Raw genomic sequence first — 27,481 nt, 5'->3', positions numbered from 1 at the left:
CTTTCCCGTCCTACCGTAACCCGATGAGACCGATGACCTCGCAATTTGGTCTCTTCCCCCAAACAACCCAACTCTACAACTGAAACAAGGCACGTACTATAAACTGAAGTCCCTCGTCGCATTTTTCTGTCACTATGTGAAGGCTACTGTGAGAAACTACTGTAAGGATGTTGATACCGTTTTCACTAACAGACTGTTTTACGAGGAAGTTTTTTGCATATAACTCATTACTGCTACACCAGACAAGTCGTTCGGCCGTAGATACTTGCGGTGCGTTTCTATTTGTGTGTCTTGCGGCTAGTCGCCGTACGGCTATGCTTGTCCCACACGAAAGTAGGTGCACACGTCTTGGTGCAGCCTGTTGCTGCAACAAGTGCATGCGATTGATTCCATTTACACCTGTGTTCAATCTGAGCGCCTCTACTCGTGTACACGTCCGAGGCTAGGGCAGGGTAGGTCGATAGTTTAATATGCTGACGACCAGCACCGGCTTCGCACAGGTAGCACTAACCCAGTGAGACTGTATATTCAAATACCCTATCGGTTGTGGTGAAATCAGATTTAATAAATATCAGCTAGTAAAGATGATGTACGGTCTACACTCTACTATTCTTCGTTTAAAATTATGTACTTCATGATTGAAAAAAATGGTTCAAATGGCTCTGAGCACTATTGGACTTAACATCTGAGGTCATCGGTCCCCTAGAATTTATAACTACTTACACCTAACCAACCTAAGGACATCACACACATCCATGCCCGAGGCAGGATTCGAACATGCGACCGTAGCGGTCGTGCGGTTCCAGACTGAAATGCGTAGAACCGCTCGGCCACTTCGGCCGGCTTTAGGATTGACATAAGGCAGTGGAGTGTAGCTGAGTTACAGGCTCGTACACAACATGCCACGTGCTCATGCGATCGATAGTTGCGCGCGCATCAGAAAAGAACCAAGTCATCAACTTCGACAATGTCTTTCTAGGTAGTGGGGAGGATAGCGTTGGGGGTCGCTGCTGCTGTAGCGACGACTCTGCTTACGCCGCAGTTACACGGTACAAGTGAATAGCAGCGATAAGACTAGCGTTAAACTAACAAATGATCTACATAAGCAAAGAAAAGGGAAAAGGGTGAATAAAATTAAGTTTTAATAACACGCTATACCACTAGCGGAGGCAAGCCACTTAATTCTGAGCAACTTTCACTATCGTCTGTGTGGACCGTAGACTTGCTCTCAGAATTTAATGAAATAAGTCGTACAACGTTATTTTATATTAGACATTCACTCTTCCATGCTTTCTTTATCAATTCCTTTGTGTGTATTACAACATTATGCCAATCTCACGACGAAGTCTGGTTAATAGCAACTTAAACCACAATAAAAGGAAGTCTTCTGGTCCAGACTGTGTACCAATTAGGATCCTTTCAGAGTATGCTGATGCATTAGCTCCATACTTAACAATCATATACAAATGTTCGCTCGACGAAAGATCCGTACCCAAAGACTGGAAAGTTGCACAGGTCACACCAATATTCAAGAAAGGTAGCACGAGTAATCCACTTAATTGCAAGCCCATATAATTTGGAATATATATATATATATATATATATATATATATATATATATATATATATATATATATATATATATATATATATATATATATATTTGTTGTTGTTGTTGTGGTCTTCAGTCCTGAGACTGGTTTGATGCAGCTCTCCATGCTACTCTATCCTGTGCAAGCTTCTTCATCTCCCAGTACCTACTGCAACCTACATCCTTCTGAATCTGCTTAGTGTACTCATCTCTCGGTCTCCCTCTACGATTTTTACCCTCCACACTGCCCTCCAATGCTAAATTTGTGATCCCTTGATGCCTCAAAACATGTCCTACCAACCGATCCCTTCTTCTAGTCAAGTTGTGCCACAAACTTCTCTTCTCCCCAATCCTATTCAATACCTCATCATTAGTTACGTGATCTATCCACCTTATCTTCAGTATTCTTCTGTAGCACCACATTTCGAAAGCTTCTATTCTCTTCTTGTCCAAACTAGTTATCGTCCATGTTTCACTTCCATACATGGCTACACTCCAAACAAATATTTTCAGAAATGACTTCCTGACACTTAAATCTATATTCGATGTTAACAAATTTCTCTTCTTGAGAAACGCTTTCCTTGCCATTGCCAGTCTACATTTTATATCCTCTCTACTTCGACCATCATCAGTTATTTTACTTCCTAAATAGCAAAACTCCTTTACTACTTTAAGTGTGTCATTTCCTAATCTAATTCCCTCAGCATCACCCGATTTAATTGGACTACATTCCATTATCCTCGTTTTGCTTTTGTTGATGTTCATCTTATATCCTCCTTTCAAGACACTGTCCATACCGTTCAACTGCTCTTCCAAGTCCTTTGCCGTCTCTGACAGAATTACAATGTCATCGGCGAACCTCAAAGTTTTTACTTCGTCTCCATGAATTTTAATACCTACTCCAAATTTTTCTTTTGTTTCCTTTACTGCTTGCTCAATATACAGATTGAATAACATCGGGGAGAGGCTACAACCCTGTCTCACTCCTTTTCCAACCACTGCTTCCCTTTCATGCCCCTCGACTCTTATGACTGCCATCTGGTTTCTGTACAAATTGTAAATAGCCTTTCGCTCCCTGTATTTTACCCCTGCCACCTTTAGAATTTGAAAAAGAGTATTCCAGTCAACATTGTCAAAAGCTTTCTCTAAGTCTACAAATGCTAGAAACGTAGGTTTGCCTTTTCTTAATCTTTCTTCTAAGATAAGTCGTAAGGTCAGTATTGCCTCACGTGTTCCAACATTTCGACGGAATCCAAACTGATCCTCCCCGAGGTCTGCATCTACCAGTTTTTCCATTCGTCTGTAAAGAATTCGCGTTAGTATTTTGCAGCTGTGACTTGTTAAACTGATAGTTCGGTAATTTTCACATCTGTCAGCACCTGCTTTCTTTGGGATTGGAATTATTATATTCTTCTTGAAGTCTGAGGGTATTTCGCCTGTCTCATACATCTTGCTCACCAGCTGGTAGAGTTTTGTCATGACTGGCTCTCCCAAGGCCGTCAGTAGTGCTAATGGAATGTTGTCTACTCCGGGGGCCTTGTTTCGACTCAGGTCTTTCAGTGCTCTGTCAAACTCTTCACGCAGTATCGTATCACCAATTTCGTCTTCATCTACATCCTCTTCCATTTCCATAATATTGTCCTCAAGTACATCACCCTTGTATAAACCTTCTATATACTCCTTCCACCTTTCTGCCTTCCCTTCTTTGCTTAGAACTGGGTTGCCATCTGAGCTCTTGATATTCATACACGTGGTTCTCTTCTCTCCAAAGGTCTCTCTAATTTTCCTGTATGCAGTATCTATCTTACCCCTAGTGAGATAAGCTTCTACATCCTTACATTTGTCCTCTAGCCATCCCTGTTTAGCCATTTTGCACTTCCTGTCGATCTCATTTTTGAGACGTTTGTATTCCTTTTTGCCTGCTTCATTTACTGCATTTTTATATTTTCTCCTTTCATCAATTAAATTCAATATTTCTTCTGTTACCCAAGGATTTCTAGCAGCCCTCGTCTTTTTACCTACTTTATCCTCTGCTGCCTTCACTACTTCATCCCTCAGAGCTACCCATTCTTCTTCTACTGTATTTCTTTCCCCTATTCCTGTCAATTGTTCCCTTATGCTCTCCCTGAAACTCTGTACAACCTCTGGTTCTTTCAGTTTATCCAGGTCCCATCTCCTTAATTTCCCACATTTTTGCAGTTTCTTCAGTTTTAATCCACAGGTCATAACCAATAGATTGTGGTCAGAGTCCACATCTGCCCCTGGAAATGTCTTACAACTTAAAACCTGGTTCCTAAATCTCTGTCTTACCATTATATAATCTATCTGATACCTTTTAGTATCTCCAGGGTTCTTCCAAGTATACAACCTTCTTTCATGATTCTTAAACCAAGTGTTACCTATGACTAAGTTGTGCTCTGTACAAAATTCTACTAGGCGGCTTCCTCTTTCATTTCTTAGCCCCAATCCATATTCACCTACTATGTTTCCTTCTCTCCCTTTTCCTACACTCGAATTCCAGTCACCCATTACTATTAAATTTTCGTCTCCCTCCACTATCTGAATAATTTCTTTTATTTCATCGTACATTTCTTCAATTTCTTCGTCATCTGCAGAGCTAGTTGGCATATAAACTTGTACTACTGTAGTAGGTGTGGGCTTCGTATCTATCTTGGCCACAATAATGCGTTCACTATGCTGTTTGTAGTAGCTTACCCGCATTCCTATTTTCCTATTCATTATTAAACCTACTCCTGCATTACCCCTATTTGATTTTGTGTTTATAACCCTGTAATCACCTGACCAGAAGTCTTGTTCCTCCTGCCACCGAACTTCACTGATTCCCACTATATCTAACTTTAACCTATCCATTTCCCTTTTTAAATTTTCTAACCTACCTGCCCGATTAAGGGATCTGACATTCCACGCTCCGATCCGTAGAACGCCAGTTTTCTTTCTCCTGATAACGACATCCTCCTGAGTAGTCCCCGCCCGGAGATCCGAATGGGGGACTATTTTACCTCCGGAATATTTTACCCAAGAGGATGCCATCATCATTTAATCATACAGTAAAGCTGCATGTCCTCGGGAAAAATTACGGCTGTAGTTTCCCCTTGCTTTCAGCCGTTCGCAGTACCAGCACAGCAACGCCGTTTTGGTTAATGTTGCAAGGCCAGATCAGTCAATCATCCAGACTGTTGCCCCCGCAACTACTGAAAAGGCTGCTGCCCCTCTTCAGGAACCACACGTTTGTCTGGCCTCTCAACAGATACCCCTCCGTCGTTGTGGTTGCACCTACGGTACGGCCATCTGTATCGCTGAGGCACGCAAGCCTCCCCACCAACGGCAAGGTCCATGGTTCATGGGGGATATATATATATATATATATATATATATATATATATATATATATATATATATATATATTGTATTCGAACATTATGAATTACCTCGAAAGAAACGGTCTATTGACACACAGTCAACATGGGTTTAGAAAACATAGTTCTTGTGAAACACAACTAGCTCTTTATTCGCATGAAGTGTTGAGTGCTATTGACAAGGGACTTCAGATCGATTCCGTATTTCTCGATTTCCGGAAGGCTTAAAACACTGTACCACACATGCGGATAGTAGTGAAATTGCGTGTTTATGGAACATCGTCTCAGTTATGTGACTGGCTTTTTGACTTCCTGTCAGAGTTCGTAGTAATTGACGGAAAGTCGTCAAGTAAAACAGAAGTGATTTCTGGCGTTCCCCAAGCCAGTGTTATAGACCCTTTGCTGTTCCTTATCTATATAAACCATTTGGGAGATAATCTGAGCAGCCGTCTTAGGTTTTTTGCAGAAGACGCTGTCGTTTATCGAGTAATGAAGTCATCATAAGGTTCAATATCTGAATGGTGCGAAAACTGGAAGTTGACCCTAAATAACGAAAAGTGTGAAGTCATTCACAGGAGTGCTAAAAGGAATTCGTTAAACTTCGGTGATACGATGAATCAGTCAAATCTAAAGGCCGTAAATTCAACTAAATACCTATTAATTACAATTACGAACAACTTAAAATTGGCAGAAACATATATAAAATGTTGTGAGGAAAGCTAATCAAAGACTGCGTTTTATTGGCAGGACACTTATAAAATGTAACAAATCAACTAGGGAGACTGTCCACACTACATTTGTCCATCCTCTTTTAGAATACTGCTGAGTAGTGTGGGATCCTTACCAGGTGGGACTGACGAAGTACATCGAAAAAGTTCAAAGAAGGGCAGCACGTTTTGTATTATCGCGAAATATGGGAGAGAGTGTCACTGAAATGATACAGGATTTGGGTTGGACATCATTAAAAGAATGGCGTTTTTCATTGCGATGGAAGTTCTCACGAAATTCCAATCACCAACTTTCTCTTCCGAATGCGAAAACATTTTGTTGACACTAACCTATATAGGGAGAAACGATCATCACGATAAAATAAGGGAAATTAATGCTCGTACGGAAAGATATACGTGTTCGTTCTTCCCGCGCGCTATACGAGATTGGAATAATTGTGAAAGTGGTTCGATGAACCCTCTGCCAGGTACTTAAAGTGTGATTTGCAGAGTATCGATGTAGATGTAGATAGCATCATTTGTCGATCTTGCCACTTCTGCCAGTATACCTTTATGTTGTTCTTTACTACATAACCCTTCATTTGTTGAGCCCATACGAGTTCAGTGGAATTAAAGTGGTAATGATATGGTGGTAGTTTTCGGAGCTTATGGCCATATTTTTTGTCATTTCATCTACAATGTATGAAGGTAAAGGTAGTTTATTCTGAGCCATGATAATTCACCCGTTCTAAAGTCGTCTAGTATTGGAAGGTTTCCTCTTTGTAACCAGTCGATAATGTTTTCTGGATGCTACTATAGGCGCCTTATAAGGATAGTCGAACGATATGAGGCGTTGTCCATAACTATTACTAAAGGTTTGCTCAAGCTTTCCACAAGCGAGCCTTTATATCAGTGCTGAAATGTCTCTCTTCATTTAATCGTAGTAATCAGCGGTTTCCTTCGATCTAAACCACAACATACAGTTTTCATGTGCCCAGCTGGTGTTCCTGCACAGAGAAAATCAATTTACTATCTTTTCGAATGGATTGTGGCATGGTGCCAGTTACTGAATCATCTGTCCAGCCTGTGCTCTCTGAATGGCTTCCATTTACCCATGTTTCATGGGGCCAAACAATAGACTATCGTCTAATTTTTCTTTCAATATTGTCTTAAAAACAATTTCGGTACGATGACGCCATCTCGTATACATTAACATGTGACCTAAAGTTCACTGAACATAACGTATGAAGCGACAACATTTTTCACTACACAGCCGGCCGCTGTGACCGGGCGTTCTAGCCGCTTCAGTCCGGAACCGCGCTGCTGCTACGGTCGCAGGTTCGAATCCTGCCTCGGGCATGGATGTGTGTGATGTCCTTAGGTTAGTTATGTTTAAGTAGTTCTAAGTCAATGGGATTGATGACCTCAGATGGTAAGTCCCATAGTGCTTAGAGCCATTTGAACCATTTTTTCACTACACGTTCTCCGAATTAATTGCTTAATCTCAAAATACTAAACACCAAAAGAAAGCTACGATGTGAGACAATGAGATGTTTTCAACCAAATAATTTATTTGTGATCACTTGATAATGATAGTGAATCTAACAATGTTATTTTCATTATTATTGTGCAGAACCTTTTAATAAAGTACCGTACTAATTTCAGCAGTACGTATAGTTTTATTACATAAAATATTTTTATAGTCGCGCAACAGAATATACAAAAATTACGCGTACTTGGTGTTCCTTTCTTTCCCCTCCTGCCCTTGGAGCTCAACATGCCTGGCCCGTTCCAACCCCTGCAGGCCGCATCAGCTAGTAGGCGGGACCCGAAAAACAGCTGAGACTGGCTGACGCTCGGCACTTATCGCTTGACTCACTGAAACATCGATCATAAAGTGATTTTAATCGAAGTATAAATGCAGAGCAAGACTATTCTTCTTACACTGCGAGGCACTTTCACCTTTTTTCTGTTCAATGGAACACAACACGCCTTTTTATTATATTTTATCTTCTCATCTGGGGGTACTTGCATGAGGAAATGAGGCCACGTTTTTGCCTCAAATTTCATAGGGGTGGTAGTCGCCGTGAACAGAGCTCAGGTAGCGGAGCGCTCTCTTGCAGCTGCTGGGAAACCTTGACCGTGGCGCCATTGTAGCACTGTTTGCAGTATCATCAATGGCCTCACCAAAGGTCTTGCCGCAGTGATGTCACCGGTTCCCGTCAGATCACCGAAGTTAAGCACTCTCGGGCTGGGCTACCACTTGGATGCGTGACCATCCGGTCTGCCGAGCGCTGTTGGAAAGCGGGGTGCACTCAGCCATTGTGAGGCAAATTGAGGAGCTACCTGATTGGAAAGTAGCGGCTCCTGTCCTCTCCGCTGTAGAGTGGTGTGCTGACCACATGCTCTTCCATATCCGCATCCAGTAACTCCTGGGGGCTGCGGATGACACGGTGGCTGGTCCGTACCGTTGGGCCTTCATGGCCTGTTCGAGCGGAGTTTAGTTTCTATCAATGACCTCACCGTGGCGCACAGCGTTCCGCCGCCAGGAATCAGACGGCTTTAAGCTCACGGCCTATGGGCTGCGACACCAACGCCGCTTAACAGCGCAGGCGCAACCACCCCTAAGCCGCTTCCGCGGTAATCCGAGCAGTGTCAGCCGGCGTACATTCGCAAAATAGCAACCTACCGAATACGACCGCAGTCTCGCGAAGTGTTTAGACTCGCCGCTTGTAACTATTGACATATACAGATTTGAAGTGACAGTGTTGTATGGAAATGAGCGTATGGCATCACGATGCAATCATACGAAATGCCAGCATATGTCGTTATGGTGGCGTTCTGCACGGAAGATGGCATTCCGATCAACGAACAACTACGCCAGCAATGACGTCAGGTGTCCTATTAAGCGGGGAAGGTTTACAGGGTAGTCCCACATGCACAATCGCTGTGTACACAGTCGAAGACAGTGCAGTGCGGCACAGAGAAGACGCCTATACTCTCTCTTCTCTCTGCTGTGGAGGGCAATAGGAAGAATGGGTGCAGGAGAGTCGCAAACTGATGTTGCTCGATGGCTTCATCCGAATCGTTCGCCGCGCGGGATTAGCCGAGCGGTCTTAGGCGCTGCAGTCATGGACTGTGCGGCTGGTCACGGCGGAGGTTCGAGTCCTCCTTCGGGCATGGGTGTGTGCGTTTGTCCTTAGGATAAGTGATGTGTAAGCTTAGGGACTGATGACCTTAGCAGTAAAGTCCCATAAGATTTCACACACATTTGACCATTTTTTGCAAATCGTTCTGTTGTTTCTCGGATGAGGCCACCAGATTTTTATGCCACCACACGAACATTTGGGGCTTCTAAAAGAGAGGGTCTTAAATTCTCGGTCCAAACCCTCCATCAGTTTCTTGTGTAACTATGAAAAAGGAGGGACGAGGGGGGGGGGGGGGGGGGCGAGTAGCCTTAGAAAAAAAGGTTTGAGCGTCGTACTTAAGAACAACGAATTCGTTCATCTGGTGACACCAAAAACCTCGATAGGGCAGGTATACAGGGTGTTACAAAAAAGGTATGACCAAACTTTCAGGAAACATTCCTCACACTCAAAGAAAGAAAATATGTTATGTGGACATGTGTCCGGAAATTCTTACTTTCCGTGTTAGAGCGCATTTTCTTACTTCTCTTCAAATCACATTAATCATGGAATGGAAACACACAGCAACACAACGCACCAGCGTGACTTAAAACACTTTGTTACGGGAAATGTTCAAAATGTCCTCCGTTAGCGAGGATACATGCATCCACCCTCCGTCGCATGGAATCCCTGATGCGCTGATGCAGCCCTGGAGAGTGGCGTATTGTACCACAGCCGTCCACAATACGAGCACGAGGTCTCTACATTTGGTACCGGGGCTGCGTAGACAAGAGCTTTCAAATGAACCCACAAATGAAAGTCAAGAGGGTTGAGGTCAGGAGAGCGTGGAGGCCATGGAATCGGTCTCCGAAACTGTTGTTGAGAAGCGTACGAACACTTCGACTGAAATGTTCAGGAGCTCCATCGTGCATGAACCACATGTTGTGTCATATTTGTAAAGGCACATGTTCTAGCAGCACAGGTAGAGTATCCCATGTGAAATCATGATAACGTGCTCCATTGAGCGTAGGTGGAAGAACATGGGGCCCAATCAAGACATCAACAATGCCTGCCAAAACGTTCACAGAAAATCTGTGTTGTTGACGTGATTGCACAATTGCTTGCGGATTCTCGTCAGTCCACACATGTTGATTGTGAAAATTTACAATTTGATCACGTTGGAATGAAGCCTCATCTGTAAAGAGAACATTTGCACTGAAATGAGGATTGACACATTGTTGGATGAACCATTCGCAGAAGTGTACCCGTGGAGGCCAATCAGCTGCTGATAGTGATTGCACACGCTGTACTTGGTACGGAAACAACTGGTTCCCCCGTAGCACTCTTCAGACAGTGACGAGGTCAACGTTACCTTGTACAGCAGCAACTTCACTGACGCTGACATTAGGGTTATCGTCAACTGCACGAAGAATTGCCTCGTCTATTGCAGGTGTCTTCGTCGTTCTAGGTCTTCCCCAGTCGCGAGTCATAGGCTGGAATGTTCCGTGCTCTCTAAGACGTCGATCAATTGCTTCGAACGGCTACCTGTCGGGACACCTTCGTTCTGAAAATCTGTCTCGATACAAACGTACCGCAAATGGGCATCTGCCAACTCCACATTTGTAAACATTGCACTGACTGCAAAACCACGTTCGTGATGAACACTAACCTGTTGATGCTACGTACTGATGTGCTTGATGCTAGTACTGTAGAGCAATGAGTCGCATGTCAACACAAGCACCGAAGTCAACATTACCTTCTTTCAATTGGGCCTACTGGCGGTGAATCGAGGAAGTACAGTACATACTGACGAAACTAAAATGAGCTCTAACATGGAAATTAAGCGTTTCCGGACACATGTCCACATAACATCTTGTCTTTATTTGTGTGTGAGGAATGTTTCCTGAAAGTTTGGCCGTACCTTTTTGTAACACCCTGTAGTGTTGGACACACACAACTTTCGAAGCTGGAAGAACTCTGAGAGAAAAGTTTACATCTGCTTCTACTGAATGATTATGATGTCAGTCTCCACTTAAGAAACTATATAAGCAAGCTGCTGTCACTAAGCCAGCCGCGGTGGCCGAGCGGTTCTAGGCGCTTCAGTCCGGAACAGCGCGACTGCTACGGTCGCAGGTTCGAATCCTGCCTGGGTCATTGATGGATGTCCCTTGTGAGGTTGTAAGTCTCATGAGCGACATAATCAAATAGTTCAAATGGCTCTGAGCACTATGCGACTTAACTTCTGAGGTTATCAGTCGCCTAGAACTTAGAACTAATTAACCCTAACTAACCTAAGGACATCACACACATCCATGCCCGAGGAAGGATTCGAACCTGCGACCGTAGCGGTCGCTCGTCTCCAGACTGTAGCGCCCAAAACCGCACGGCCAATCCAGCAGGCGCCACATATTCACTGAGGTGACAAGTCATGGGATGGCTCCTAATATCGTGTCGCACATTCTTTTGCCCAGTGCAGTGCAACAGCTCCCCGTAGCATGGACTCAACAAGTCGGAAGTCCCCTGCAAAAGTACTGAGCAATACTGCCTCTATAGCCGTTCATAATTGCGTCAGTGCTGATAGTGCAGGATTTTTTGCACGAATTGACCTCCCGATTATGTCCCCTAAATGTTCTACGGGATTCACGTCGATCGATATGGGTGGCTAGATCCTTATCTCGAATTGTCCAAAATATTCTTCAAACAAAAAAAAAATGGTTCAAATGGCTCTGAGCACTATGGGACTCAACTTCTAAGGTCATCAGTCCCGTAGAACTTATAACTACTTAAACCTAACTAACCCAAGGACATCACACATATCCATGCCCGAGGCAGGGTTCGAACCTGCGACCGTAGCGGTCGCGCGGTTCCAGACTGTAGCGCCTAGAACCGTTCAGCCACCCCGGCCGGCTCTTCAAACCAATCGCCAACAATTGTGGCCCTGTGACATGGCGCATTGCCATCCACAAAAACTCCCTCATTGTTTGGGAACATGATCTATGAAAAGAAACAAATGGTCTCCAGGTTACCGAACATAGCCATTTACAGTCAATGGTCGTTTCAGTTGGATCAGAGGATCCGGTCCATCCCTTATAAACATAGCCCTCACCATTATGGAGCCACCACCAGCTTGCACAGTGGCTTGTCGATAACTTGGGTCCACGGCTTCTTGGGTTCCGCGGCAAACTCTAACTCTACATTCAGCTTTTACCAAATGCAATCGGGACTCATCCGACATGGTCGCGGCTTTCCATTCTTCTAGTGGCCATCATCGTCGCCAGCCCAGAGGAGGCACTGTAGGCGATGTTAGCAAAGGCACTCGCGTAGGTTGTCTCCTGCAATAGCCCATTAATGTCATATTTTGCCTAACGGATACGTTTGTCGTATCTCCCACATTGATTTCTGCGGATATTTCACGCAGTGTTGCTTGACTGTTAGCAATGAAAACTGTACGCAAACGCCGCTGCTCTCGGTCGTCAGGTAAAGGCCGTCGGCCAATGCGTCTTTCGTGCTGAGAGGTAATGCCTGAAATGTCGTATTTTCGGCACAGTCTTGACGCTGTGGATATCGGAATACTGAATTCCATAACGATTTTCGGAATGGTATGCCCCATGTGTTTAGCTCCAGCTACCATTCCGCGTTTAATGCGTGTTAATTCCCGTCTTGCGACCATAATAACGTCGGAATCCTTTTCACATGAATCGCCTGAGTACAAGTGACAGCTCCCCCAATGTACTGCCCTTTTATACCTTGTGTACACGATACTATCATCATCTGTATATGTGCGTATCACTATCTCATGGCTTTTGTCACCTCAGTGTACAACCTCCTTTGCAAAGCGTTACACTTTCGCCGAATTCTGGCACTAAATCGAATTCCTGCAATCTTCCTCTTTACAAGATGGTATCATGGATGGTGAGTGTCCACTAGAAGCAAAAGGTAACGTCGCACCGGCCGCTGTGGTCGAGCGGTTCTAGGCGTTTCAGTCTGGAACCGCACGATCTCTGCGGTCGAAGGTTCGAATCCTGCCTTGGGCATGGATGTGCGTGATGTCCTTAGGTTAGTCAGGCTGAAGTATTTCTAGGTTCTAGGGGACTGATGACCTCAGATATTAAGTCCCACAGTGCTCAGAGCCATTTGAATTTCTGGTAAAGTCGTGTGCGGTCCAAGATAGCATGTTAGGGTCCAACACGTTGAATACAAACTTTCTATACGATAGACCAAGTAGCGCTCTCCGGTTCAGATTGTTCAGTAACGATGGTCTTGTCCGATGGTGTAAAGTACTCCTGGTCATCTATTACGCGGAATATGTATATGCGTTTCAGATCATTACAGGGTAGCACAGACAACAGTTCTAATAAATTAAGTGGAAGAATAGGAGTCGCATTCGAGATACGATCCTCCTAAAAATTATCCTGGCATGTCAACATTGTTCTTGTAGAACTGTTTCGACATGTGTACCGAACACGAAATCTTCTATCTATACGTATTATAAATCAAAGTCCCCGACGCAGTCTGTGTTTGTATGACTTGACTGATCTCGAGAAGTACTGTAGGGATTCTGATATGGCTTTCACCAATAGACACATTGATTCAAGAGGGAAGTTTGTTTATATGATTTATTACCGCTGAGGAACAATGAGTAAGCGATATGTATAACATCTGTTTCATATTTAATTGGCGTTTGGCAGTCATGAGAGCTACGTGCTGGTAAGCTACAAAGGGGGCAGCATGTGGCGGTAAAAGTACACTGGTGTCCAAAAGCATCAAACGGAAATTTTGCAAGGTTGCGTTTATTTTGCAACAGAACAGTATAAACAGATAATAGTAAAGCAGAAACAATGTAAAGAATATAGAACGAGACACGTCCGACCAGGCAACATGTTTCCAATCATCAACTGTCTAATGTCTGTGTTGACGGGCCGAGGCGAGGCGTACAACTTTGTGTCCTGCAGTTACCAAGTGTTCATGAGTGGGCCTTCGGCTTCGAAAACCCATATCGTTGATGAAACTTCCTGGCAGATTAAAACTGTGTGCCCGACCGAGACTCGAACGCGGGACCTTTACCTTTCGCGGGCAAGTGCTCTACCATCTGAGCTACCGAAGCACGACTCACGTCCGGTACTCACAGCTTTACTTCTGCCAGTATCCGTCTCCTACCTTCCAAACTTTACAGAAGCTCTCCTGCGAACCTTGCAGAACTAGCACTCCTGAAAGAAAGGATATTGAGGAGAAATGGCTTAGCCACAGCATGGGGGATGTTTCCAGAATGAGATTTTCACTCTGCAGCGGAGTGTGCGCTGATATGAAACTTCCTGGCAGATTAAAACAGTTTTAATCTGCCAGGAAGTTTCATATCAGCGCACACTCCGCTGCAGAGTGAAAATCTCATTCCATATCGTTGATGTTTCCTTGAATGGTTCGCACGCTGACCCAGTATTGAAATCTTCAACAATTTGCGGAAGGATTGCACTTTTGTCACGTTGAACGATTCTCTTCAGTCGTCGTCTGTCCTATCCTTGCAGGATCTTTTTCGGCCGCAGCGATGTCGGAGATTCCATGTTTCACCGAATTCCTTATATTCACGGTACACTAGCGAAGTTGTCGCACGGGAAAATCCCCACTTCATCGCTACCTCGGAGATGCTGTGTCGCATAACACCACGTTCAAACTCACTTAAATATGGATAACGTGCCATTGCAGTAGCAGTAACCGATCTAACAACTGCGCCAGACACGTTGCCGACCGCAGCGCCGTATTCTGCCTGCTTACATTTCTCTGTATTTGAATGCGCATGCCTATACCAGTTTCTTTGGCGCTTCAGTGTGTATAGTCATTCCTCTGGACCTAGTCTGGGTCCAAGTTAAGTATTTCAGTTTGCAAGTTTTAATAAAGTGATTATATTTTGTGTGTGTTGTTGTATCCACTCGACTTCCTCCGGGAGTAAATCTAGGCTTACTAGGACCCACTGCAGTTTCAAAGCGAATGTCTCAAGTGTTTTTTTCGTTCGGCACCATACACTGCAACTCCAGAGAGCAGCGAAACTTGAGCGGAATCTACGTCGGGCTTGCTGGTGTTGCGAAAATTGCGTTCCCGCAAAGCTAAAGGTCGTGGGGTCGAATCACGGTCGGACTACGGACTTTCCATTACGACTTTTAACCTAGCATTCGCCTCTCAATGATGTGAAGATCTGTCAGAAATGGTATGTATTTCGGATTCCACGTTAAACTGTACATCCGCTTCCTCTGAATGGATAACGGTGGTACTTTAAGGATACGCAAATTGCCTTAAGTGACGTCCCGTTGAATAACTTGCAGCAGGACATTGAGCCACGTGGAATTATTATTACAAGAATCTATACATTTCTGCTTCTTCTATGCATATTACAATTTTTTTCTGTTTATATCTAAAGGCACTTCTCGGGAACCACTGCAGATTTTTTGATACCGTTTCACTATTAGATAGACATTCACGAGGAATTTCACAATTTCTTACCGCTGCGGCGGTAGAAACTCAGTGCTAAGCTGAATCTAAGATGGAAGTTTCGAAGACGGATTGATGTGTATACAAAAATTCATAAGCACTGTTACAATAAACTTTTCGTACGGAGACAGGTGTCAGTAGAACAAACCATTACAAAGTTCGCTTGCCATATCAAGCGGAAGCAAATTTATCAAAATATACAAATCATATGACGCAGAAATTAATGACACCGTCTTCATCTGAGGTTCAAAACGGTTCAAATGGCTCTGAGCACTATAAGACTTAACTTCTGAGGCCATCAGTCGCCTAGAACTAATTAAACCTAACTAACCTAAGGACATCACACACATCCATGCCCGAGGCAGGATTCGAACCTGCGACCGTAGCGGTCGCTCGGTTCCAGACTGTAGCGCCTAGAACCGCACGGCCACTCCGAACGGCTTCATCTGAGGTTTCGTCAAGATTGGAAAGGTGTTAGAACTAATTTGATAAAGTGCGCTTTATAGAACAGAAACATTAATGTTAAAATGTAATTACCATATTGGATCAAATTTAATATAAGAAATCATGCACTGGAAAATAATGAGCAACTTATAATAGTCTATATTTTCCTCAGGATACTTTTGTTCCCACAGAATAATCTACACCCAGTACAAAAAATCTTTCGTTCCCACACATGAGGCCGCCCGGGTTGGCCGAACGGTTCAAAGGCGCTACAGTCTGGAACCGCGCGACCGTTACGGTGGCAGGTTCGAATCCTGCCCCGGGAATGGATGTGTATGATGTCCTTAGGTTAGTTAGGTTTAAGTAGCTCCAAGTTCACGGAGACTGATGACCTTAGAAGTTGAGTCCCATAGTGCTCAGAGCCATTTGAACCAACACACACACGAGTCTGATATCATGATCGTTCTTAAAACACGTGGTAAAATTTGGAAACTATTAAATTTGATGTAGCACTAAACTCACTGATGCAGAAAAACTGTCTTATTTCAGAGAGTATCAGACGCTAATTCCTAATTCACTGTTTCTAGTTCTGTTTTCAGTCTTTTAAGACGTACAACTTGGTTCAACACGTGCAAACCGCCTACCAAGTTCACGAAACTGACCGTCTTCAAATTTCCCTCCAAAAAGTCACTGTACGTCTTCTAGAAAGCTACAGCTGTAGTGGTGGCGCAGGCAGCAAGTACCTGTGCCGTTTCCCACAGCCCTACTGGCTCCCTGTTTCAGCCTCTCTGCTTCCCAATTCACAGCGCTTCACTAAACGGCTTTTCACTTTCGTCACAACCAAAGTCTTTCTTGCTACGCTTGTCTCTAAATATAGCTTACTGCTGCTGTACGCTGTATGAAGTGCGACATTAATATTGGGAAACACGACACGAAATAAAAATACGAGCAAGAGGGGGGAGGGGGGGGAGCAGAATTTGATATAAAACGAAAAAAATTGCTGCAGTCTTGTTCACTACCATAGTAGCTTATAATAATGTAATTTTTTTCTACGATTTAAGATATAAGAGAGATTCATAGTAATTGAAATCGGCATCACATTAATTTCTTCAAGCCACTAACCATTTCATGTAATGTTGAAAAGCCTCAGTTTGTCGTAGGCTCATGGAAATGACACGGATAGATATATTTCGTCAACCGGACCAAGACTACACATCACGCGAAAGAGAAAATGAACTTTATCGAGTGAAAGCGTAGTGTTGTCAGCGCAGCGAGAAATGCGGACTACCGTTGCCAGATCCCGCTACTTGAAAGGTCTGAACAAGAGGCAAATTTTGTGTTAGTAGTACGCCATCCGCTCTGAAAGTTTTGAGATTGATGTTATTCCTGGCGTATAAGCGTCGTCAGCGCAGTAACTACGTTGACAGCTTGAACTAAAACTTGTAAGAAACAGATGGGCATTACCAGTCAGTTGTGAGCAGGAATGGTAAGTGGTGGACGTGCGGTAATAGTGTCGTTGCGTTATAAATCGCAATGGAGCAACATTTCTAAATCAAGTGTTCAAGACATTCTCCACGAAATTGTGAAGAAGAGAAGATTGTGTGCATAGTTTGTCCCGCACACCGTGACTCCCCGCCTGGATGTCTGCCAGGACTTTATTGAAACACAAAAGATGGGCGATTCTTTTGTGGGAAAAATCATCACGAGTGACGAGACTATGCTATCATTACGAATCTAACAGAAAATGACGAAGTGCAAAAATTGTCGAGAAGGGTCAACGCTTTGACGACATCATCGACATTCAAGCCAATGCGATCGAGAGTTGAACGACATCGCAGAGAAGGACTTTCCTGACAGCTTCACAAAACACGTCAGAACATTGTTGCAGAAGCAACGAAAAAAGCATGCCAAATTCAGAAGAACGCAAAATCCGCAAGACTGGCTAAGTTTCAAGGAAGCTCGAAATTTAGTGTGGACGTCAATGCGAGATGCTTTCAATAGTTTCCACAATGAAATATTGCCTCAAAATATGGAATAAAACCCAAAGAGATTCTGGTCGTCTGTAAAGTACACCAGTGGCAAAAAACAGTCAATACCGTCACTGCGCGACAGCGATGGAAGTGTTACCGATGATGGTGCCACTAAAGCAGAGTTACTAAGTACAGTTTTCCGTAATTCCTTCACGAAAGATGACGAAGTAAATATTCCAGAATTCGAAACCAGAACAGTTGTTAGAATGAGTGACATAAAAGTAGATATCTTAGGTGTTGCGAAACAACTCAAACCACTTAAGAAAGGCAAGTCTTCCGGTCCAGATGGTATACCAATCAGGTTCCTTTCAGAGTATGCAGACACAATAGCGCCTTTCTTACCAGTCATATACAACAGCTCACTTGACGAAAGGTCTGTTCCTAAAGACTGGAAAGTAGCACAGGTCACACCAGTATTCAAGAAAGGAAATAGGAGTAACACATTGAATTACTGACCCATATCACTGACCTCAATTCGCATTAGGATTTTCGAACATATACTGTACTCGAACATTATGAATCCCTTTAAGAAAATGACATATTGATACATAACCAACACGGATTCGGAAAATATCGTTCTTGTGCAACACAGCTAGCTACTTATTCCCATGAAGTAATGAGTGCTGTCGACAAGGCATCTCAAAGAAAAAAAATGGTTCAAATGGCTCTGAGCACTATGGGACTTAACTACTGTGGTCATCAGTCCCCTAGAACTTAGAACTACTTCAACCTAACTAACCTAAGGACATCACACACATCCATACCCGAGGCAGGATTCGAACCTGCGACCATAGCAGTCGCGCGGTTCCGGACTGCGCGCCTAGAACCGCTAGACCACCGCGTCCGGCAAGGCATGTCAGATCGATTCCATATTCCTAGATTTCAAAAAGGCTTTTGATACCATTCCTCACACTCGACTATTAATCATATTGCGTGCATATGGAGTATTGTCTCAGTTGTGTGACTGGATTCGTGATTTCCTCTCAGAGAGGTCACACGTAGTGATAGACGGTAGATCATCGAGTAGAACAGAAGGGATATCTGGCGTTCCGCTAGGTAGTGTCATAGGCCCTCTGCTGTTCCTGATTTACATAAATGATCTAGGCGATAATCTGAGCAGCTCTATTAGATTGTTTGCAAATGACGCTGTAATTTACCGTCTAGTAAAATCATCAGACGATCAATTCCAATTACAAAATGATCTAGAGAGAATTTCTGAATGGAACGAAAAGTGGCAACTGGCACTAAACAAAGGAAAGTGCGAGGTCATCCACATGAGTACTAAAAGAAATCCGATAAATTTTGGATATACGATAAATCGTACAAATCTAAGGGCTGTCAATTCGACAAAATACCTACTTAAACCTAACTAACCTAAGGACATCACACACATCCATGTCCGAGGCAGGATTCGAACCTGCGACCATAGCGGTCGCGCCGGTCCAGACTGAAGCGCCTAGAACCACTCAGCCACATCGGCCGGCGAATGCGTAAATATTTTGTTGATACCCGCCTACGTAGGGAGAAATGATCATCATCATAAAATAAGAGAAATCAGAGCTCGAACGGAAAGATTTAGGTCTTCCTTTTTCCCACTCGCTATTCGCGAGTGGAATGGTAGAGTAGTATGAAAATGGTTCGATGAACCCTCTGCCAGGCACTTAAGTGTGAATTGCAGAGTAACCATGTAGATGGAGGTGTAGATGTTCGTACGGTTGTACCAACGTTCTGTGTGTTGCACTCAAGTGTGGTTACACTATGTATAACACCTGACGCATCAAAACCGACCATGTTAACTTTTCTCTATTTTTCAATGATCCAATCTCGAAACTTACTCGGACTGGCGCACAGTGGGCCAACTCGCTCAAAGCCTGGACAAAATAGAAAGAAAGGGGCATGTTCCGACTTTAGATCCGCGAAAACGTATGTATATTGCACGGGTGCAAACCCAATCAATAATAATGAGCGTGTAGCATTGGTGGCCGAGAGAACCCTCGCGGGGCGGTTCGGCCGCCGCTCCACAAGCTCTTTAACGCCACTACGTGACTTGCGAGTGAATAAGGATAAAATGATGATGATAGACACACAACACCCAGTCATCTCGAGGTAGAGAATATCCCCGACCCCGTGCGCGGGAAGCGAGATCGCTACCGCAAGACCACGAGCCGATGACACCCAACCAACGTTCTGTTACCATTCCAGTCTCAAGTCGACACTATACGGGCTGGGACAATTGACGGTAAACAGCGAATCGGAGAACGACACATTTTTCAAATGTAGTTTGTGTGGCCTGTTTAATATATGACAGCGAATCTGCGTAGCTGTCTGGATACTATACGATAGTGACCACTCCAAAAGGTACGTTTATCACATTTTGAACTTGTGTAATGACGTATAACGACTTAAAACTAAACTACAACAGATATTATCCGAAATCGTTAGCTACAAAATTTCCTCTACGTGGCTCCAATTTTGTAAATGACTCTCCTACTACCTCGATAGTATAGTGAACGAGTTCAAATATATTTGCGTGCAAATACTTGCACATTTTTTGTAGACAGCCATTTTTCTACCGTGCGACAGTGTCACACGGTATAAATGCTCCCTCACTATTGCATTTATCTCACAGACTATTATCTGCATAAAAAATGTCATTTGAGTTTTCTGTAGAATTCTAGGGGAGCTATTCGGATTTGTGGTCTTAAATCTTTTTCGCCAATTGGCAAATAGTTTCTTTACGAAATCAAAATTTCCCCGAGTAATATTGTTCCCTTCTTTCGCGAAATCCTGCAGATGTATTCAAATTGTGTACAGAGAGCTCTAGAATTAAAACACAGAAATCTAGAACTAAAATATAGCTATCGAGAACTCTGAAAAAAGTATATTTCTCCAAACTCGGGTGCCTCGGACTTCTTATATTCTGCAATAATGCCCGATGTCGACATCAGTCCACATGGACTTGATGCACGGAGATTTTACACGCAAATATTCCCGTGCGAAAACGATGCATGACATATTCCGTCGGCTTTGGCATCTTCGGACCTATTTATTTCTAGATTCCAGAAAGTGACAATTGAAGATGATGAACAGATATCACCTAAGGTAAAAGATCTGCTTTTCGAACCATCTCCCAGTGGACAACCCCAAACCGATTCTTGCAAAAGCAATAATGACGCAAGCGACGAGTATCACGGTGATTTCGATTGAAAAATGTAAAATATCGATTAGACATTTTAAAAAAATGGGTCAAATGGCTCTAAGCACTATGGGACTTAAAATCTGAGGTCAGTAGTCGCATAGACTTAGAACTAAGTAAACCTAACTAACCTAAGGACATCACGCACATCCATGCCCGAGGCAGGATTCGAACCTGCGACCGCAGCAGCGGTTCCGGACTGAAGCGCCTAGAACCGCTCGGTCACAACGACCGGCTCGACATATCAATATGGCAAGGTTTTGTACCGGAAGTTTTATTCGAATTCGTTAAATTTATAAGTTTTGATCCGTCATTTTGAATTTCAATTCCGACATCTGATTCCTAATTAGTGCTCCAAAGAAACTAAAAAGAACAGTTTTGGAGGATTTTATATCCATTTATCTATTATGCCAAGGTTTTAAAGCGGTTGGCCCACTGTGTGACGGGGTATGTCATGGCGTCATTAGCAGTAGGAACAAAGTCATATTGTTCATCAGAAGTTTTACGGTAGACAGTATGTTCGTTGTATAGTTTCATGCAGGGAGTATAATCACGCTGCACAGCGTTGCTTACAGAACTGAAAAGGACGTCGGACTAATACATCACACTGGTCACACCCTATTGCGCAGAACACGCTACAGAGACACCAGTGAGCTAGCGCTGTGATCACGACACTGGACTCGCACTAGGGAGGAACAGGGTAAAAAATCTTCGTCTAACTATCCTGATTTAGGTTTACCGTAATTTAGCTGAATCGATAGTGCTGAATGCAAAACAGAAGAACCCACAATACAATTTCTATGAAGATAAATAGTATGAATTTTTACAAAAGTGAGGTCCAAAGAACGCAAATGTAGGAAAATAAAAGAGTGTTTGCTAAAAGCCAAAAGAGCCATGAAGAGTGAAAGTGCAGATGTGAAGATGATGTTTGGTTTGTGGGATGCTCAACTGCGCGGTCATAGGCGCCCGTACAAAGTTTTTCACACTCCATATTTTACGCAGCCCAATCTAGCCACTTTCACGAATGATGAAAATGATGTGTACAACACAAATTCCCAGTCTCCGGGCAGAGAAAATCCCCAATCCGGCCGGGAATCGAACCCGGGACCCCGTGATCTAGGGGCAACAACGCTAACCACTTTTTTTCTTCTTTTTTTCCGTCATAGTTTGTTGCATGTGTTCGTGGCGGACGTCCCCTGACGCCCGTTGAAGTTCTTAGTTGATCCACTCATTCAGGTTTTATTATTATTATTATTATTATTATTATTATTGCAGAGCGCAGCTAACCCTCTGTCCAAACACGCTCAGCTAGCGTGCCGGCATAGACCATGAGCTGGATTTTCCGCTACACCCTCTGCTAGCAATGAGGGAAAATCGGTAGACTTCATATAAATGTACGAGAAGTAATGAACGTCTATGGCAACTGATGACGCTTTGTAAATAAAAGCGAAACGCGTCTGGTGTGAAACAGTCTTGACCCGAGCATCAAACGCCGAGCTGTAGTCGCTTGAAGTTGCTATGGCTTTTAAATCATACGACGAGCTCGCCTCGAAATGGGCTCTTCACTGCAGCAGTGCGCAGAGTTCAATTTCTAGCCAACAGATGGCCCTTAAATGTATACCAAAGCGAAGCACAGGCCATGCGCGTTATGCGGTATCTGAGCTTACTAATCAACTAACATGGCAAAGAGAGTAGTTCGTGCTCATAATGAGGAGGGTTCACACAAACTCGTTGACGGTGTTTCCAACAGTGGAATGTAAGTGTGTGTTTTGTCAGCAGCTCGTGGTCGTGCGGTAGCGTTCTCGCTTCCAACGCCCGGGTTCGATTCCCGGCGGGGTCAGGGATTTTCTCTGCCTCGGGATGACTGGGTGTTGTGTGATGGCCTTAGGTTAGTTAGGTTTAAGTAGTTCTAAGTTCAAGGGGACTGATGACCATAGATGTTAAGTCCCATAGTCCTCAGAGCCATTTGAACCATATTGTTTTGAAGTGTGTGTGTTCAAATGTGTGTGAAATCTTATGGGACTTAGCTGCTACGGGCATCAGTCCCTAAGCTTACACCCTAATTAACCTAAATTAGCCTAAGAACAAACACACACATCCATGCCCGAGGGAGGACACGAACCTCCGCCGGGACCGGCCGCACAGTCCATGACTGCAACGCCTTACACCGCTCGGCTACTCCGGAAAGGAAGTAAGTAATTTGTCATTCAGTGATTCAGATTCTGAAGAACCGCAAGCAGTAATTCAAAATGCCCTTCAATATCAGAGGGGAATGGGGTGACGTAGACCTGGAAGACCAGATTCTTCTTGATATGTGCAGTTTCAACTCATTCATTCTGTATCAGAAGATCGCTGGACGGAAAGAAAACCTGCTACATCGACTTCAGAACCAACGTTGCACAGCAACTCTAAAAGAGTGCATAGCTACCTGAGTACTCTGTTCGCAGGCGACCATCAGCGAGAACCACCCGTATGAAGACTAGGCAAAAACATGGACTCATTGCCAGATGCACATACCCTCAACAGAGAAGGAAAAAATTCTCAGGAAAGTGTGTCTCGTGCTACTTAAGAGGAAGGAGAAGTGAAAGATCATGGCAGTCTAAAATGTGTGGTGTTGCTCTACATTTAGAAGACTGTTTTTAGATCTACCATGCCCAACGGTCATTCTAGCTGATATGTGATAAATCTGTTTTCACAGCAACCAGTGCGAGATTTCAATACGATCTCATTAAGTGAAACTGTAGTACGATTCAGACAAAAAAAAAAAGAAAATTCATATATAACAGCTATTATGGCTGATTGCCATCCAAATAAACATATCACAAATATTCTTTTATACGTTCTTACACAGACGAGATTCCCGCTGTATTTACTAAATAACGCAGGAACTGTACACTCTGAACTACGTCAAAATGTATTGTGGTTTTCACGCAACACTCCCATCGAATACCACGACGCCTTATGAAGCTTTTCCTTTCCCCATCCGTACCAAAACTGAGTTAATGCTGCCCCTTTGCGGACAAGACACAGGAGCTAACGTTGTCAGCAGGCGAGGCGCCGAACCTAACGTTGTCAGCGTGCGGCAGGATGGCGAGAGACAGTGTTTCCGCAACACGGTCTGCTGCGGCCTCGCCTGTTAACTACAGTTCCTGTGCTAGATACGCGCCCATGAATTCGTCATCACAGGATATCTGGTATCATCTACATGAAACACTGCAAATTCTTATTTTTGTCTATTCCCACGTTTTAAAAGAAAAGAACGTTGATAAACTGCTTGGTATACATAATCGAGTACGTGCGACTCGAAAATTTCACATATTTAATTTTCCTGATATGGTCCTACGGTTCTTCCTACAATGTCGCCTCTTCATTTTGTGTATACAAAAATAAATGCTCGAGAAACCATTTTCTTAAAAGGAAAGAAAATGGAAACATTCCTCAAAACGTTTCTTCACCGACACAATTACCAACAAATTTCCCACTATTACCGGTTTCAACAGTAATCTTCAGAGTTCAAGTGCACAGCCTGCCGTGGTAACCGAACGGTTATAGGCTCTTCAGTCTGGAACCGCGCGACCGCTACGGTCGCAGGTTCGAATCCTGCCTCGGGAATGGATATGTGTGATGTCCTTAGGTTAGTTAGGTTTAAGTAGTTCTAAGTTCTAGGGGACTGATGACCTCAGCAGTTAAGTACCATAGTGCTCAGAGGCAGTTCAAGTGCACCTGTCGAATATGCAGTGACAACATTTTACGTTCTCGCGATGACTTACGCCCTAAAAACCGATATGCTTAAGTGATTTACTGATTATGCCCGTGAATATATATTTCTTTTTGAAAATCTGTTTTTCACTATAGTGTCCATTACCACACTGGCGTTACTTTGCAAGATGTTTCTACAAATCTTCCAACAACTTTTTTCTCCACATAGTAGGACAAAAAATACTCAGACAATTAGACGATTTGGAACTTGCACAGAGATGAATCATTGTTTTCAGAAACATATTAACCAAAAAATTCAACTACTTTGAAGTTTATTCAATGCAGAATGTAAGAAATGGCTCTAAGCACTATGGGACTTAACATCTGTGGTCATCAGTCCTCTAGAACTTGGAACTACTTAAACCTAACTAACCTAAGGATATCATACACATCCATGCCCGAGGCAGGATTCCAACCTGCAACCGTAGCGGTCGCGCGGTTCCAGAGTGAAGCACCTAGAGCGGCTCGGCCACAGCGGCCGGCGGAAATGTAAGACATAATTATGCAGCTTACATTGAATCATATAAAACAAAACGATAATTGTCTGTTTGTGGTGCGCTGACATATTGTCAGGCACGAAAGATGAAGTGTTCCAACGTAAATTTCAAGGGAAAGGTGTGGCGATGGTGGAGTATTTTCAGGGGATTCACGAGTGTGTCTGGTACTGGACACTTGTCGCAATACTTGGTAGGAGGTGCCCACATAAACTGGCTTTTACCAGAAATATTGACCCTTAGACGATGTGTCTAATAGTGTGTTTTAAATACGACAGTATGCCATCTTAGGCACTGTATAACATTAACACACTTGATAATGGCACTTTAAAGCCGAAATAATGATCGTGTAAATGTAACACTGCAAATAAAAAAAACAGTCTAATGACAGTACTGACTTTAAAGCATAAATGATCCGTATTTTCAAGCAATTATGCTCTTCATCTAACGATTATATGGATTACATTGCATATGTCAAAATTCTGCAGTGGAAACTAGCACCAAATCGTCGACGTACATTCTCAATGTTGGACATAACCATTGGTAATGGAACATAGTTACTTAAAATAAATTTAGCTCATGATATAATATTGCAGAACTAATAGCTATGACTATCTATTCCTCTCTTTCCATTTGGTCGATTTTATATGTGTAAGACAAAAATGGCGAGGGCAAAATACAATACAAATCGAAACGGCGAGCGGGTGTGTGAGGCCGTTGCTGATGCAGTTAATACACTGCTTTGTAGTACTATTTCGACCTGGTGCAACATCTCCGGTAAATAAGGATCAGTAGTAAACAGAAATATTGTGGACATAGTAATTCATTACTTACCGCCACATTCTTCTAGTATCTGTACTGTTTCGCCGATTTCCAGTGGCAAGCCGTACCTCGTATCACCACGCCAGTTGTATATAACTGCAACAAAAGATGAACAAATTAGGGCCACTCCGTAAAATTGGATTTTAAGATGCTAGAGTTTTGTGCCACAACACCACCAGACAAGTTTCATTGTCGCGGTGGACATTTGTTAAAATGTTTTGGCTCTTCAGAGTATGTTACTGAACACAGGTTGTGACCTAGAGTCTTTCAAAGTAGGTCGGTGAGATACTCAAACATGTTTCTGATTTTTAATAAACTTACGCGTTGCAACTAATAACTGTCCAAAATTCATGCAGGAACTCAGGCGATTGACAGTGACATCATTAAAGCCATAAGAAACCTAGGGACCAATTATTTCTGGCGCTTTGTTTTTGTATGAAGAGTTCGAAATTTCATCATTTTCCAAATGGATTAAATGTATTTGCATAATCATCGTGTTGTACCAGGAACTGCACTATGAATGCGGCAGCTATCTGTCGTACTACCTTCAATACGTCCTTCTTCCGCCACTAAGCACCTGTTGCACACATCGAACAAATACTAGTGCTCGGGTATTGTGATTTTCTTACACTGTTTCTGCTTACAACCTAAAATGTTATTTGATTGCAGCCGATGTTGCCGACGGAAATGTGCACATAAGCAGACCAAATGGCAGATACTTTATAGTATTCAAATGGTAACCTGGTATGTATAGCATTTGCTTGGAAATGTAAGAAGAAATTGTAGATTACAGCATTAAAATCAGCTGCAGTATTCAAAGTATAGTCGAAATAAAGGAGTCAACTACGTGACAACATTAAGCCCGCTGAAGGCTGCTGAAAGCCCGAAACGCATCCTGAGGAAAATAAGTGCTAAAATATGATTGTTATTGTTCAAACCAGTGACCTGCCGGAGTTGAGAAAACCGCGTAAAAACTAATTCTAAACAAAGGAGGGCTAGACTGAAAGTTTCAGTGCCACTGCCACACAGAGACTCTCGGTTGGCCTGTTTCAACATTAAAAAGACTATAACATTCTACAGTCATTTAGTAAGCGAGCGCTAAGAGGCTTTTGGTTTCAACATATAACCATCAAACACATCAGACCGTTTTCAACGGCTTGACGAAAACATGTGGATGACTCCAAAACCCGTCATGCACAAGTCAACATCGAAAATAAAACGAGCTAAATTTCAAAGGAAAGAAGGCTATAGGGTATAAAATTGCTTAGAGACTGAAGTCGTCAGAGACGGACTACTAGTCCATTAGACGATGAGAATGGGGAAAAGGATTGGTAGTGATCACGTTGCAGAAAATATCTCGTCGTAATTGATTTCAGGAAACAATGGAAAATGAAATCAGGATGGGTGAAACCTTAGAACAAGATTACTAGCAAAACCTTTCCAGTATTTTGTTCAA

General features: G+C 43.2%; 1 protein-coding gene across 4 annotated transcripts in view; it reads right to left on the bottom strand.

Annotated features, from left to right (window-relative positions):
• Positions 1–27,481, bottom strand: part of LOC126299499 (dedicator of cytokinesis protein 3) — a 951,484-nt gene that overhangs the window by 743,140 nt on the left and 180,863 nt on the right. For all 4 annotated transcript variants that reach the window (XM_049991443.1, XM_049991445.1, XM_049991444.1 and 1 more), the window contains exon 2: positions 26,038–26,121. In XM_049991443.1, coding sequence (XP_049847400.1) covers positions 26,038–26,121 — 84 coding nt within the window. The remainder of the gene's footprint in view (positions 1–26,037; positions 26,122–27,481) is intronic.

This window comes from Schistocerca gregaria, chromosome X (assembly GCF_023897955.1).
Source record: "Schistocerca gregaria isolate iqSchGreg1 chromosome X, iqSchGreg1.2, whole genome shotgun sequence".
Lineage (NCBI taxonomy): Eukaryota > Metazoa > Arthropoda > Insecta > Orthoptera > Acrididae > Schistocerca > Schistocerca gregaria.
The sequence above is the reverse complement of the archived record's forward strand: the minus strand, read 5'-3'. Positions and strand labels throughout refer to the sequence as shown.